Source organism: Artibeus jamaicensis, unplaced genomic scaffold (assembly GCF_021234435.1).
Source record: "Artibeus jamaicensis isolate MK-2021 breed Jamaican fruit bat unplaced genomic scaffold, CSHL_Jam_final contig_793, whole genome shotgun sequence".
NCBI classification, from domain to species: Eukaryota; Metazoa; Chordata; class Mammalia; order Chiroptera; family Phyllostomidae; genus Artibeus; species Artibeus jamaicensis.
Genome location: NW_026521975.1, coordinates 9,773,345 through 9,786,486, shown reverse-complemented (window position 1 = coordinate 9,786,486; position 13,142 = coordinate 9,773,345). Strand labels below are relative to the sequence as shown.

Sequence of the window (13,142 nt, the reverse complement as noted above, 5' to 3'; positions counted from 1 at the left end):
CTTTTATTTTTTTAATATGTTGATTCCATTGTCTCCTATAAACCTTTGCTGATGTAGTCCTGATGACCACCTCATTTTCTTTCCTTTAAAGAACATTTTCTGGGGTGGGAGCCCTGGAATTACAGTGAGTTTTTCCTTTTCAACTCCAATTATTTCATTAGAATATTTCTCAGTGCTAGTTAACTCTTAGGTATATGTAATGTCCTTTTAATATGTACTGACTAGTTTGAAAATAATTTTTAACTTCAGAGAAATTTTCTTATTTATTTTTAGTATTTGTACTGTTGCACTGCTTTGGTTGTTTTCCTATGAGATTCCCATTACGTAATGAATATTCTTTGCTTACTTTCTGTATCTTTCACTCTCAAATCCTTAAAAAAAATACTCACTTGATGATATGCTCATTGATTTTAGAGAAGGTGGTGGGGAGGGGAAAGAAGGAGAAAGGGGGAGGGGGACAGAGAGAGAGAGAATGAGAGAGACAGATTAATTGGTTGCCTTCTATACCCGCTCTGATGGGAGATCAAACCTGCAACCTAGGTATGTGCCCTGACCAGGAATTGAAACTGCAACTTTTTGGTGCATGGGACAAGACTCCAACCAATCCTGCCCTTGTATTCCCCCCCTACTCATCTGGACCTTTTGGTTTTTTTTGGTTTTATTATTATTGTGTAGGGAACCAATCTGCTCGGTAATGACAATTGTAGCTCAGGCCTACTGAAAAGCCCAACAGGCACATTGTGACATGTAGGAGCCAAACCCACAGATTGGTTCTCCCATGGGAAATCAGGCCTGCATTATACCTAGGCTGCTCTGTGACCTGTTCTTGCTAAAACTCCCTCACTTTGAGATGAGGCAGAAAATGCTTACTGCATATCTTTAAAGTAACTTCCTGAAGTCTGTGTTAATTCTCCCAGCAAATGAAGTGTAACCAGACCAATTACTCTTATTGTTCCCTTGCACTTGCAACATTTTTTCCTTGTTAATCTGTAAGAAGTAATCAGTAACATCCCCTCCCATTGCTATCTGTAAAAAGTAATTACCTAAAGCAAACCTAAGTATAATGAATGAAAACCTTCTTTGATGTATACTATTACAAAGCCAATAAAAGCCTTTCAAGGAAAGGGTTAAGTCGCTCTCTCCTTGAGAGAGTGGCCATGCTGTCCCTTTTCCTCCACAGTACTCGGTAGTCTGTATGAATTTGTCTTGTATCTCATCCATGATGCTGTGGACACTGTGGGCCGGTGTCTGCATCACTATCCTGCTCAATTTTCATTGTATTCCCAGTACTTTTTCCTTACTTAATGTGGGGTTTTAAACTGAAAGAGAGCTAGAGCTGGTTAATTGTGTCAGAGGGCCTAGACTACTCCACCAGTGCCTTCACACATTTTTGCAGACTCCTTGAACACGCATGCACATTGTGCAAAAACCCTTATTGTTCCAGGTGCTCTTTTCAAATAGGCACGCTGCATTTTCTAATGAGTATTAACTGGCTTTTGGACTATGTTGCTTCCCCTGTACAGATGCTGATATCCACAGGGTCTTACAGCTATTGATGGCTTACTTATACCTGCTCGTATTGTGGGGTTCGTGGGGGTACTTTGTCATACAGCTGTACTAAATATCTATGAATACTATTTGGTTTTGCTATCCTAATTTTTTCCCCCAGGGGTAAGGAGGGAGGAGTTCTAGGCAATTCACCTTTAAAAATATTTTGTATTTTCTATTTGTCTCACTGTTCTATGATTCCATTATGTTACTGGTTATCCTTAAAAATTACTAGAAAGAGATGCATTTTCAATACTTACTATTTTTGTTTTTAACCTTTTAAACATAATTTATTTGTATACTCATATAATTTTATTTTTAATAATGGCAATATTTAACAACTAGTTTGCAAAGTACCTAAAAATTTAACAATTAGCTCTTGTAGGTCAGTCTATCACTCTCCTTACACAAAAGTGACTTCTGTGCTTCTTTAGCTCTTTGAGTTCTCAGTCTTCCTTCACCTTTTGTTTAATAATTCCTTACTGCCCTAATAGCTCTGTCACATTTTTAATAAGATGTTCATTATATTTCATATAGCATTATTAGCTGCTTTCAGTGATTTTGCAAATGGGAACAACAAATCCTAAGGATTCAAAATATTCTATATTTCAGAAATTTAAAAACTTTTTTGTTAAAAGAACACATAATTTTTTATAGTGAGGCAGAAAAATCTCTTTCCTAAGAAACAAGTAAGTTATTATAAAGCAGTTAAAATAAAACCTCAGATATCTAACATTTAAGATATTGGAGAGCTAAGTCAATTCCTGATACTTTCTTACATGTGTGCCTTCCTTATTTTATTTACCTTATTCAGAGTTTCATATTTATGGCTTTTACATACTATTAACAATTCCTTATAACATCTGACTGTCCAGAACATAATTCAACACTTTCCTCAAAATTACTTTTCCTTTAAATCTTCCACCTAGCTGTGGTAATCTTCATTTACCTAGCTGTGGCTCCTTTCTTTTCCTTTTGTTTCAATGAATTCATACTTTTAGTTGTATCAATTTTTATCTTAGGTCCATCCTGTATAAGTTTTCTTGTATTTTACTTTGGGGGAAGTTTCATTTTTTTTTGTTAAGTGTTTTGCACCCCTCTCTTAGAAATCACATCACAACCCACAATGAGGAAAGCTACCATTGGGAGAGGGCAACAATGTTACACAAGGGATATTCTTTAGTCATCATTTTGGAAATTCTTGAACCGAACAGTATTTCTTGCCATGAAATATACTGGGAGTCTCTGAAGTGCTGGACATAGGTTAAATATGTGCGTATTTATAAGGAAAGAGAATGTGCAATAGCTGATTTTCTGCATTTTATTACCCTTTTCAATTTCTAATCTTTGTTTTCCTTCCCGTACTAGAAGTAAAAAGACAGAAGAAGGGGAGAAATTGTACTTTCCCCCAATCTCTTTTAAACCTGCAATTTCAACTTTGAAGAATAACTCACTTATACTCTATAATGAAATACATTAAACCCAAAGCCTGAGAGCAAAAACTCTCAAGAGTGAGACAGTACAAGGACTTGAGCCCAGGCACGGAATAATCCCAGGCAGCCAGGAAGCTAAGTAAAGACCAGATGGCCAGAATGAACCATGGATAAGCTGCCCCCAAGAATGGCACCACTCAAAAAGCAGAGTTAGCTGATTTTATATCCCTTCTAACTGCCGGCTTTCTTATAGATGTTGAAACTACTGCTACAAAACATAAAAATACTAAAATGGCCCTGGCTGATGTAGCTCAGTGGATTGAGTGCGGGCCTGCGGACCACACAATCATGGTTCGATTCCCAGTCAGGGCACATGCCTGGGATGCAGGACAGTTCCAGCAGGGGACTCACGAGAGGCAACCATACACTGATATTTCTCTCCTTCCCTTCCTTTCTAAGGATAAATAAATAAAATCTTTAAAAAAATACTAAAATGATGGTAACTATCTTTGTTCTGGTCTATGTGCACCAGCATTAGAGCAGTTCTTTCTTCTATCAATTAATTTTTACCCCCTTATTATAATATTTTACCTGGGTCCCAGAAGATTCTTTTTAAACAAACATTAACTAGAATATCTCTGAATTTTGACCATTCTCTTATTTTCTATCGAAGTGAAAATTCACTCTTTTTAATTCAGGAAAGTTTTCTTGACTGCATTGTAATCTCAAGTATTCATATTCTTCTTTAAAAATTTGTTTTTCAGAAAGTCTAATTATGTACATGTTACATATAAACAATTGCCCATCTTCCATTGCTAATATCTGTCTCACATCTTATAAGATCCTCTTTATTTTTGTTTCATTTTGCTTACTTTTCCATTGTTTACTCTATGTCCCCTATTGTTTTTTCTGCAATGTCTCTTTGCCTATGCACTTCCATTTAAAACACTTGTACACCTTCTTTCCTGAGTTCTGTTAGCTCAAAATTAATCTCTTCTGGTTGTTGGGTCATGTTCCTCCCTACATCTATTCCTACATTTCTACTTTCTAGTCTTTTCATGTAAGTTAATATATAAGTTGTTAAAAACACTAAGAACAAAATTTCATCTAATTTGTGCCAATGCTTTGTGTGTGTGTGTGTGTGTGTGTGTGTGTGTGTGAGAGAGAGAGAGACTAACCTTTACCTGTTGGTAAGCTTTACTGCCTGTTTCCACATTTTCTTATTAACATTTTTATATGAATGGAAGGCCAGTTACTTTAAATTACTCATTAATGAGTTGTATTTTGCTGGGCAAGCTGTTTGGCTGGACCAGAAAGTTTTGGGGTACAGGAGAATAAAAGCACAGCTTCTTTACAGCCTTTAAAACCAAAAGACTGTTATGTTACCTGATGCTATGAAAACAGATTGCTTTATTCAAACATGGCTCCTCTACTTCTTTAAACCAAACCATATCAAGGATGGTTTCTGCTCTAGCCCGCTCACTCCAATTACCATGAGGTCTGCCACAAACAGGCATAATATTTTTTAACCTAAAAAACAAGCCCTTCACCTTTATGAAGTGCAATCTTCTGCCACATTCTAAATTCTGCCATAACTAAGCATTCTCAACATTCAATGTTTTTTATTTTAGTCTTTCCCTATTTCCATGTGGCTTCCTCTACCAGGATCTCAAGCTGCTTAAGCAACCTTTGCCTATCTTTTGTTGTCCAAATAGTCTGTCTTCTTAGTTTACTTAATGTGAGGTAGAGTTGTATGAGTAGAAGTGTGTGTTTGTTTCATTTTTTTGTTGCTTTTGTGTTTTCCAGGTGGTCATGAAAAAGATACTGATTTAACCTTTAATATTCCTTATAAACACATAGATGAGATGCCTTCTATAATACTAAGCAGCCATGATAACCTGACTTCCATATAGTATACCTATAGGTCAAGAAGTGTTGGCCAGAAGCATATGTGGCCCCATCTGCAGCTTTGTTTCTCACAAAAATTAATAAATTGGTGTTCTAACGTCACATATTAATCATTATTTGTTCTGTTAATGTGAATTTATTTGAAATTTACCTCTTATGTAAATAAATTTGTGAAATAGCAACCAATGCCCAACATGCTATTTTGATCAGTTAACATTAGGTTTTGTTATAAAAATATATTCCACTCCAAGAAAAATAATAAATGTAACAGCTACTACATTACAGAATGTCTCACTTATCTCCATTAGTCACACTATTCTTTACTTCTTCACCTTATTCTTCATGAACATTAACCAGCATGCTATGTATTCCTTTGGGTTTTTAAGCTTTTTAAAGTCTACTGAGGTTTTACTGGAAAAGTGTTCATGTTAATAATGTACACTAGAGTATTATATACATTTAATATGACATGACCTCAAACTTTCCATTACCATTTTCTTCCCCTAGGAACTTAGTAAGGTCATGCCCATATTACTTCACTATCTAGAAACACATTGTATTTCAAACCTGTATTCTTTCTTTTTAATTTTAAATAACAATAGAAGCTATTAGAAATATATCTAAAACCTTGATATTAATAAATATAATCTAACTCAAAGTTAGAAAAAATTGGGATGTCCTAATTTTCTTTGGTAATATTACTATTTTTACTTATGGTTTTCATTAACTTTCTGGATCAACAAGTTAGTAAAGGTATGTTAAAAAGGTATATGTTTGGTTAGAGGACAGATTTTAAAAAAGAAACACATGAAAATAAATCCAAATCACAGTGAAATACTCAAAAGAATTTGCGGATATGAATCACTACATCCTATTAAACACATTCTGACCTTGATAGTGAACTAGATTCAGACTGTACATATAACAGATTAATCAATCAGACCAATACACAAAAAAAGGAGAGTTAAGCTTGGAAAGTTAAACATTATTAAGAGGAAGAATTCTCAAAACCAAAATAATAAACACAGACAGCAAAAATTATATTACCTTCAGGTCGATACTGTGCAACAATTGTGACAGCCTGGCCAGCATTTTTCAAAGCAGCTGCTGCCTGTTCATGGCTGGCAGTTCTGAGGTCAACACTGTTCACCTGTAAATCAAACCAAACCTTCTATTTGAAAGAAAATTATCACACTGATCAGAAATCAGAGAAGCCTGTTCTTTGAATAGGCATAGACAAAATAATTTACTTCCAGTTACTTTATCACTAAAATATTTTCTTATTCTGATTTACTAAAATTTATTGTACAGTAAAACAAAATATTGATCAAACTTATTTTACTCACTAAAAATGCTTTGCTGAAGGTCAACTGAGCAAAACCAACACATTTCTCCCCAGATTTTACAGAAAGTTGCCTATCAATCACTTGAAAAATATACCTTAATTTGACAACCTGGAAAAATCAACATGTGTCATCATTTTGTATGTTTCATTTCACTAGTAATTCAAACAATGGGAGAGATAGTCATTTTGTAGCATTCTCTCAACTCCTGCCATATTTTTAATTCTTATTACTCATCTCAGTTCCTATTCTCTTCATCCCCTTCCCAAATTATACCTTCCAGTCTTTTGGAGTTAATAGAAAACCAATTATGTAAAGAATTAAAATAGCTCATATTTCAAGGGCTAACAACACCTAAAGGTAAATGTTATTAAATAAGACAGGAGACATTTTTTGGACAAAAGGCTCTTCTTGGGTAAAAATAATTACTGAGGTGATCAATTCCACTTCAGAATAAGAAGCAACTTATTTCTGAAAGGCTGACAGTATTTGTAACTGCGAGGTATCTTCAGAGATTGTGCCTCATCCACTGTAAAAAAACTTAACAAGACATTCAAGGAGGAATACATTTAAATGTAATAAAGTTTAATTAAATATTTAGGCAATTTTTCCCCCCAAGACAAGCAACAAATAAACTACAGCAGTGTTTAGGACCTTCACTGAATACTTTTGGAAAGAAAGAACTATTACTCAATCTTTATATGAGAATCTGTTTTGCTGACATCTAAAACCTATTCAATATCACATACTAATTTTTGAAATTCTTGAGATCATAAAATTCACACAAGAGAACGTTTTCATTATGTAAAGTCCTAGTATTTTATGTTAACTATAAAGTATATCATTATGAAACTAATAACACATAAACATTTCTTGAATGAAAACCAAGATCCAAGAAACAAATCTAAATAAATGTAATACTATGGGGTTTTACAAAGTATCTCTAGTTGAGGGTGATATAAAACTCAATAATATTTGAGTAGAACTATTTATAAGTAGTTCTATTTTGAGGTATAAAGAAAATTCTCCTAATTCCCAGGAGAAAAAGAAAGGGAAGAAATATAAAGAAATATAAAAGTTCATTTGCAATTGTAGAGGAAAATCATAATTTTCACTGAATAATCCCTGAGAATCAAATCCTTCTGCTACATAAAATATGACCTGAAGACAATCTATACAGATTCAAAAGAGTAATTCATTAACAAGACTAAAAACTAAAAACTTTCTTAAATATAATTTGAACATTAAAAATATCTGTTGGTGGGATTGCAGACTGGTACAAGTATTATGAAAAACAGTATGGAATTTTCTCAGAAAAATAAAAATTGACCTGCCTTTTGACCCAGCAATTCCACTGCTAGGATTATATACTAAGAACCCTAAAACATCAATTTCAAAGAACCTATGCACCACAATGTTCACAGCAGCACAATTTACAATAGCCAAGAGTTGGAAGCAACCTAGGTGCCCATCAGTAAATGAATGGATCCAAAAACTATGCTACATATACACAATGGAATTCTATGCAGCAGAGAGAAAGAAGGAGCTACTGCCCTTTGCAACAACATGGATGGAACTGGAAAGCATTATGCTGAGTGAAATAAGCCAGGTGTTGAAAGACAAATACCATATGATCTCACCTTTAACAGGAAGCTAAACAACAAAACAAGCAAGCAAAATAAAAACAAAGACACTGAAATAGAGAACAAGGGGATGGACAGTGACCAGAGGGGAGAGAGAAGGGAATTTAAGGGGAAAAAATGGGAGGGATTTAGAGGAACAAGTATAAAGGACACAGGGACAATAACTAAGGGGGGTGGAAATGGGAGGGAGGTGGGGAGAATGGGGCGGGGTGGGTTGGGATGGGAGAAATAGACAGAAAACTGTACTTGAAAAATAACTAAATAAAAAAAAGAGAAAGAAATGAAATGTTAAAAAAATTAATTTTCTATGATTAAAAGAAAAAAAAATCCTCACCAGAAGATAAGCTTATAGATTTGAGAGAGGGAAAGGGAGGGAGACAGGGAAAGAAACATCAGTCAGCTGCCTCTTGCAAACATCCCCACCGAGGACCAAACCTGCAACCCAGGCACATGCCTTGACCAGGAATTGAAACTGGAACCTTTTGGTTTATGGGATGATGATCCAACCAACAGTGACACACTGGCATGGGTTCATTGAACATTTTAATGAAAGACATTATCAAATATACTTTAGAAGAAATGCTTGTACTGAGACATTTGTGTAAATCACCTTAGGTTTCCTGTTTCTACATTAGCACTTAAAAAACATATAACTTACATAAAACTCACACTTTGTAATTGTAAAATTTAGTGGTATTTAGTATAATCACAGGAATGTGCAACTATCACCATAGTGATTCCAACACATTTTCATCATCCCCAAAAGAAAAGCAATATCCCTTTGCAGTCATTTCTCACTTGCCTATTCTTTTTTTTACAAATACATAATTTTTTGACTTAAATGTATTTTTTAATTTAAATTATATTGTTCAATTATAGTTCTCTTGTATTTTATACCCACCCCCTTCACCCCCTCTAAACCCAGCTCCCTCCCTTGCTTCCATTCTCCCTCTTGGTTTTGTCCATGTGTCCTTTATAGTAGTTCCTGAAAAACCCTTTCCCCACTCTCCTCTCCCTGCTCCCCTCTGGTTATTGTTAGATTGATTGTTCTTGATTTCAGTGACACTGGTAATATTTTGTTTGCTCTTTTCTTTTGTTGATGTTCCAGTTAAAGGTGAGATCATATGGTATTTATCCCTCACCACCTGGCTTATTTCACTTAGCATAATGCTCTCTAGTTCCATTCATGCTGTTGCAAAGGGTATAAGCTCCTTCTCTCCCTCTCTCTCCTGAGTAGAATTCCATTCTGTAAATGTACCATAGTTTTCTGATGCACTCATTTACTGATGGACACTTAGGTTGCTTCTAGCACTTGGCTATATAAATTGTGCTGCTATGAGCATTGGGGTGCATAGGTTCTTTTGGATTGGTGTTTCAAAGTTCTTAGGATATAATCCTAGCAATGGAATTGCCAGGTCAAAAGGCAGATCCATTTTTAGTTTTCTTAGAAAATTCTATACTGTTTTCCATAGTGGTTGTACAAGTCTGCAATCCCACCAACAGTGAACTAGGATTCCCATTTCTCTGCATCCTCTTCAACACTTGTTGATTTGTTTATGCTGTCCATTCTGATGGGTGTGAAGTGGTATCTCATTGTGGTTTTAATTTGCATCTCTCTGATGGCTAGTGATGCTGAGCATCTTTTCATATGTCTCTGGGCCCTCTGTATGTCCTCCTTGGAAAAGTGTCTGTTTGGGTCCTTTGCCCATTTTTTAAATTGTTTTTTTTTTGTCCTCCTGGAGTGGAGTCATGTGAGTTCTTTATATATTTTGGAGATCAAACCCTTGTCCGAAGTATCATTGGCAAATGTTTTTCCATACAGTTGGTTCTCTCTTCATTTTGATGCTGTTTTCTTGAAGAAGCTTTTTAATTTGGTGAGGTCCCATTTGTTTATTTCTTCCTTTATATTCCTTGCTTTAGGGGGCACATCAGTGAAGTTGTTGCTGCCTGAAATGTCTGAGATTTTCCTGTCAATGTTTTCCTCTAGAACTTTTTTGGTGGCATGACTTATATTTAAGTCTTATATCCACCTTGAATTTATTTTTGTGTATGATGTAAGTTGGTGATCAGGTTTTTATTTCCTTTTTGTACGAAGCTGTCCAGATCTCCCAACACCATCTGTTGAAGAGTCCATTTTATGCTTCTTCCCACTTTGTCAACTATTAATTGACTGTACAGATTTGGGTTTATTTCTGGGCACTATGTTCTGTTCCATTGGTCTATGTGTCTGTTCTTATGCCAGTACTAGGCTGTTTTGATTACAGTGGCCTTGCAATACAGTCTGATATCAGGCACTGTGATCCCTCCTGCTTTGTTCTTCTTTCTCAAAATTGCTGCAGATTCAGGGTCGTTTATGGTTCCATATAAATTTCTCAAATGTTTGTTTTAAATCTGTGAAATATGCCATTGGTACTTTAATAGGGATTGCATTAAATCTATAATTGCTTTGGGTAGTATGGCCATTTTATGATGTTAATTCTTCCAATCCATGAGTATAATACATGCTTCCATTTGTTTGTGTCTTCTTTAATTTCTTTCTTCAGCGGTGTATGGTTTTCTGAGTACAGGTCTTTTACCTCCTTGGTTAGGTTCATTCCTAGGTACTTTATTTTTCTTGTTGCTGTATCTAATGAGATTTTTTTCCTGATTTATTTTTGATATTTCATTGCTGGTGTACCAAAATGTCTTTATTTCTATTGACTTTGTCCCCTACTGTTTTGCCAAACTCATTTATTGGGTTGAACAGTTTTTTGGTAGAGTCTATAAAATTTTATATGTACACTATCATGTGATCTGCAAATAATAACAGTTTTACTTCCTCCTTTCCAATTTGGATGCCTTTTATTTCTTTTCCTTGTCTGATGGCTGTGGCTAGGACTTCCAGTACTATGTTGAATAGGAGTGGTGAAAGCAGGCATTCTTGTCTTGTTCCTGATCTTAGTGGGAAAGCTCTAAGTTTTTGCCCACTGAGTATGATGTGTGCTGCAGGTCTCTCATATATGGCCTTTATTATGTTGAAGAATGCTCCCTCTATTCCCACTTTGCTAAGTGTTTTTATCATAAATGGGTGCTGTACCATATCAAATGCTTTTTCTGTTGTATTGATGTGACTTTTGTCTTTTGTTTTGTTTATGTGACGTATTATGTTTATTGATTGTTGAATACTGTACCATCCTTGCATCCCTGGGATGAATCCCACTTGGTCATGGTGTATCATCTTTTTAACATACTGCTGAATGAGGTTTGCCAGTATTTTGTTCAGGATTCTAGCATCAGCAATATTGGTCTTAAGTTTTCTGTATTATGTCTTTATCTGGTTTTGGGATTAGGATGAGGCTGTGCTGGGAACTGCTCTGCCTGGTTTCAGGAATTACAACCATCTCCCATGGCTAAAGCTGAGTGAGCAATCTCTGGAATGAAAGCCATGAGGAGACAAAGCTTGTCTCTGGTAGCAAACACTGCCTCTGCTTTATCCCTCTGCCCCCAAAGCATGGTCAAATAGTCAGAGATGAGTAAGACCTCTCAGAGGAGGGGCGACCTAAGCCAGACACGATCACTTGGGAGGCCATCATGGAAGAACTTTGGGGGCTGCAGCAAAGAGGGAGTGATGGACCCTCGCCCCCTGGCTATTCTGACATAGTCCAGTCCCCATGTCCTCTGGGGGAAGTGCTTCCTGGCTGTATTCCACTTAAGCCTGAAAACCTGTGACAGGGAAGACTGTGCAGCCCTTTGCCAGCCAGAGTGGGATCTGAGGTGATCTGGCAAAAGAAAGAATTCCTAACAATTCTGTGAAGCCTGCTTTGCTCAGAATGCTTTTAGTTAAATGATAAAGGCCTGAGCAAAAAATGAGTTTATTTTCCCACAGTTTTATAGCCTTTTACTAATAGACCAGAAGAAGCCCTAATAGTTCTTTGTATACTATCTACTGTTTACTGCCTGACAATGATGAATAAGTTGTACCTGATTCCCTGTGCAAAAAAACCAATAAAAGCCTGTGTAGGCAAGGGTCAGTGTGCTCTCCCCTTGAGAGAGTGGCCAGGCCGCTCTGAGGCACTCACCCCTTGAGGGAGTAGCTGTGGCGTCCCTTTTCCTCCACAGGACCTGGTAGTACATGTGAATTTGTCTCATGTCTCTTCCATGATGCCATGGGCACTGCAAGACAGTGCATGCATCAATGCTGGCTTCTTAAAAAAAGTTTGGGAGTCTTCCATCTTCTTGAAGATTCTGGAATAATCTATGAAGGATGGGGTTAGCTCTCTCTTACATCTTTCTAAAATAATCCTGTGAAACCGTGTCTGGTCTAGGGCTTTTGTGTGTCAGAAGCTTTTTAATTACGGTTTCAATTTCCTCAGGTGTTACTGGTCTGTTCAGACTTTCTTCTTTTTCATTGAGTTTTGGAAGGTTATATTTTTCTAGAAAGTTGTCCATTTCCCCCAAATTTTCAAACTTCTTGGCATATAGTTCTTTGTAGTGATTTCTCACAATCCTCTGTATTTCTGTGGTATCAATTGTAATTTCTCCTCTTTCAATTCTGATTGTGTTTATTTGGGTCCTCTCTCTTTTTTTCTTGATGAGCCTGCTTAAAGGCTTGTCGATTTTGTTTATCTTTTCAAAGAACCAGCTTCTGGATTTATTGATTCTTAGGATTATGATTTTAGTCTCTATGTCATACAATTCTCCTCTGATCTTGGCTATTTCCTTCCTTGTATTTGCTCTGGGCTCTTTGTTGTTGTTCCTCAAGTTGTAGTAGGCATAGGGTTGTTTATTTGAAATGTTTCTGTCTTTCTTAGGTAGGCCTGTATGGCTATGTACTTCCCTCTCAGGACTACCTTTGCTGTGTCCTATAAGTTTTGGATTGTTTTGAGTTCATTTTCATTTGTTTCCAGAACCTTTCTGATTTCTTCCCTAATCTCATTTTTGACCCATTCATGGTTTAATAGCATGGTATTCAATCCCCATGAATTTGAGGGGTTTTGGGTTTTTTTCCTTGAGGTTGATTTCTAGTTTCAGCCCCTTGTGGTTGGAGAAAATGCTTGATATGGTTTCAATTTTCTTCAATTTGTTGAGGCTTGCTTTGTGTCCTATCATGTGGTCTATCTTTGAAAATGTTCCATGTGCATTTGAAAAGAATGTGTACTTCGTTTTTTGGGGATGAAAGGGTCTATATGTATCAGTTAAGTCCATTTCATCTAGGGCATTGTTCAATGCTGCAGTATCTTTGTTGATGTTTTGATTGAAAGATCTGTCCATTTTCTGGGAGTGGGGTG

At 36.1% G+C, this 13,142-nt stretch overlaps 1 protein-coding gene across 9 annotated transcripts in view; it reads right to left on the bottom strand.

Annotated features, from left to right (window-relative positions):
- The window catches only part of DLG1 (discs large MAGUK scaffold protein 1), a 306,240-nt gene that overhangs the window by 88,885 nt on the left and 204,213 nt on the right, over window positions 1–13,142 (bottom strand). For all 9 annotated transcript variants that reach the window (XM_037147391.2, XM_037147392.2, XM_037147393.2 and 6 more), the window contains one exon: window positions 5,937–6,039. In XM_037147391.2, coding sequence (XP_037003286.1) covers window positions 5,937–6,039 — 103 coding nt within the window. The remainder of the gene's footprint in view (window positions 1–5,936; window positions 6,040–13,142) is intronic.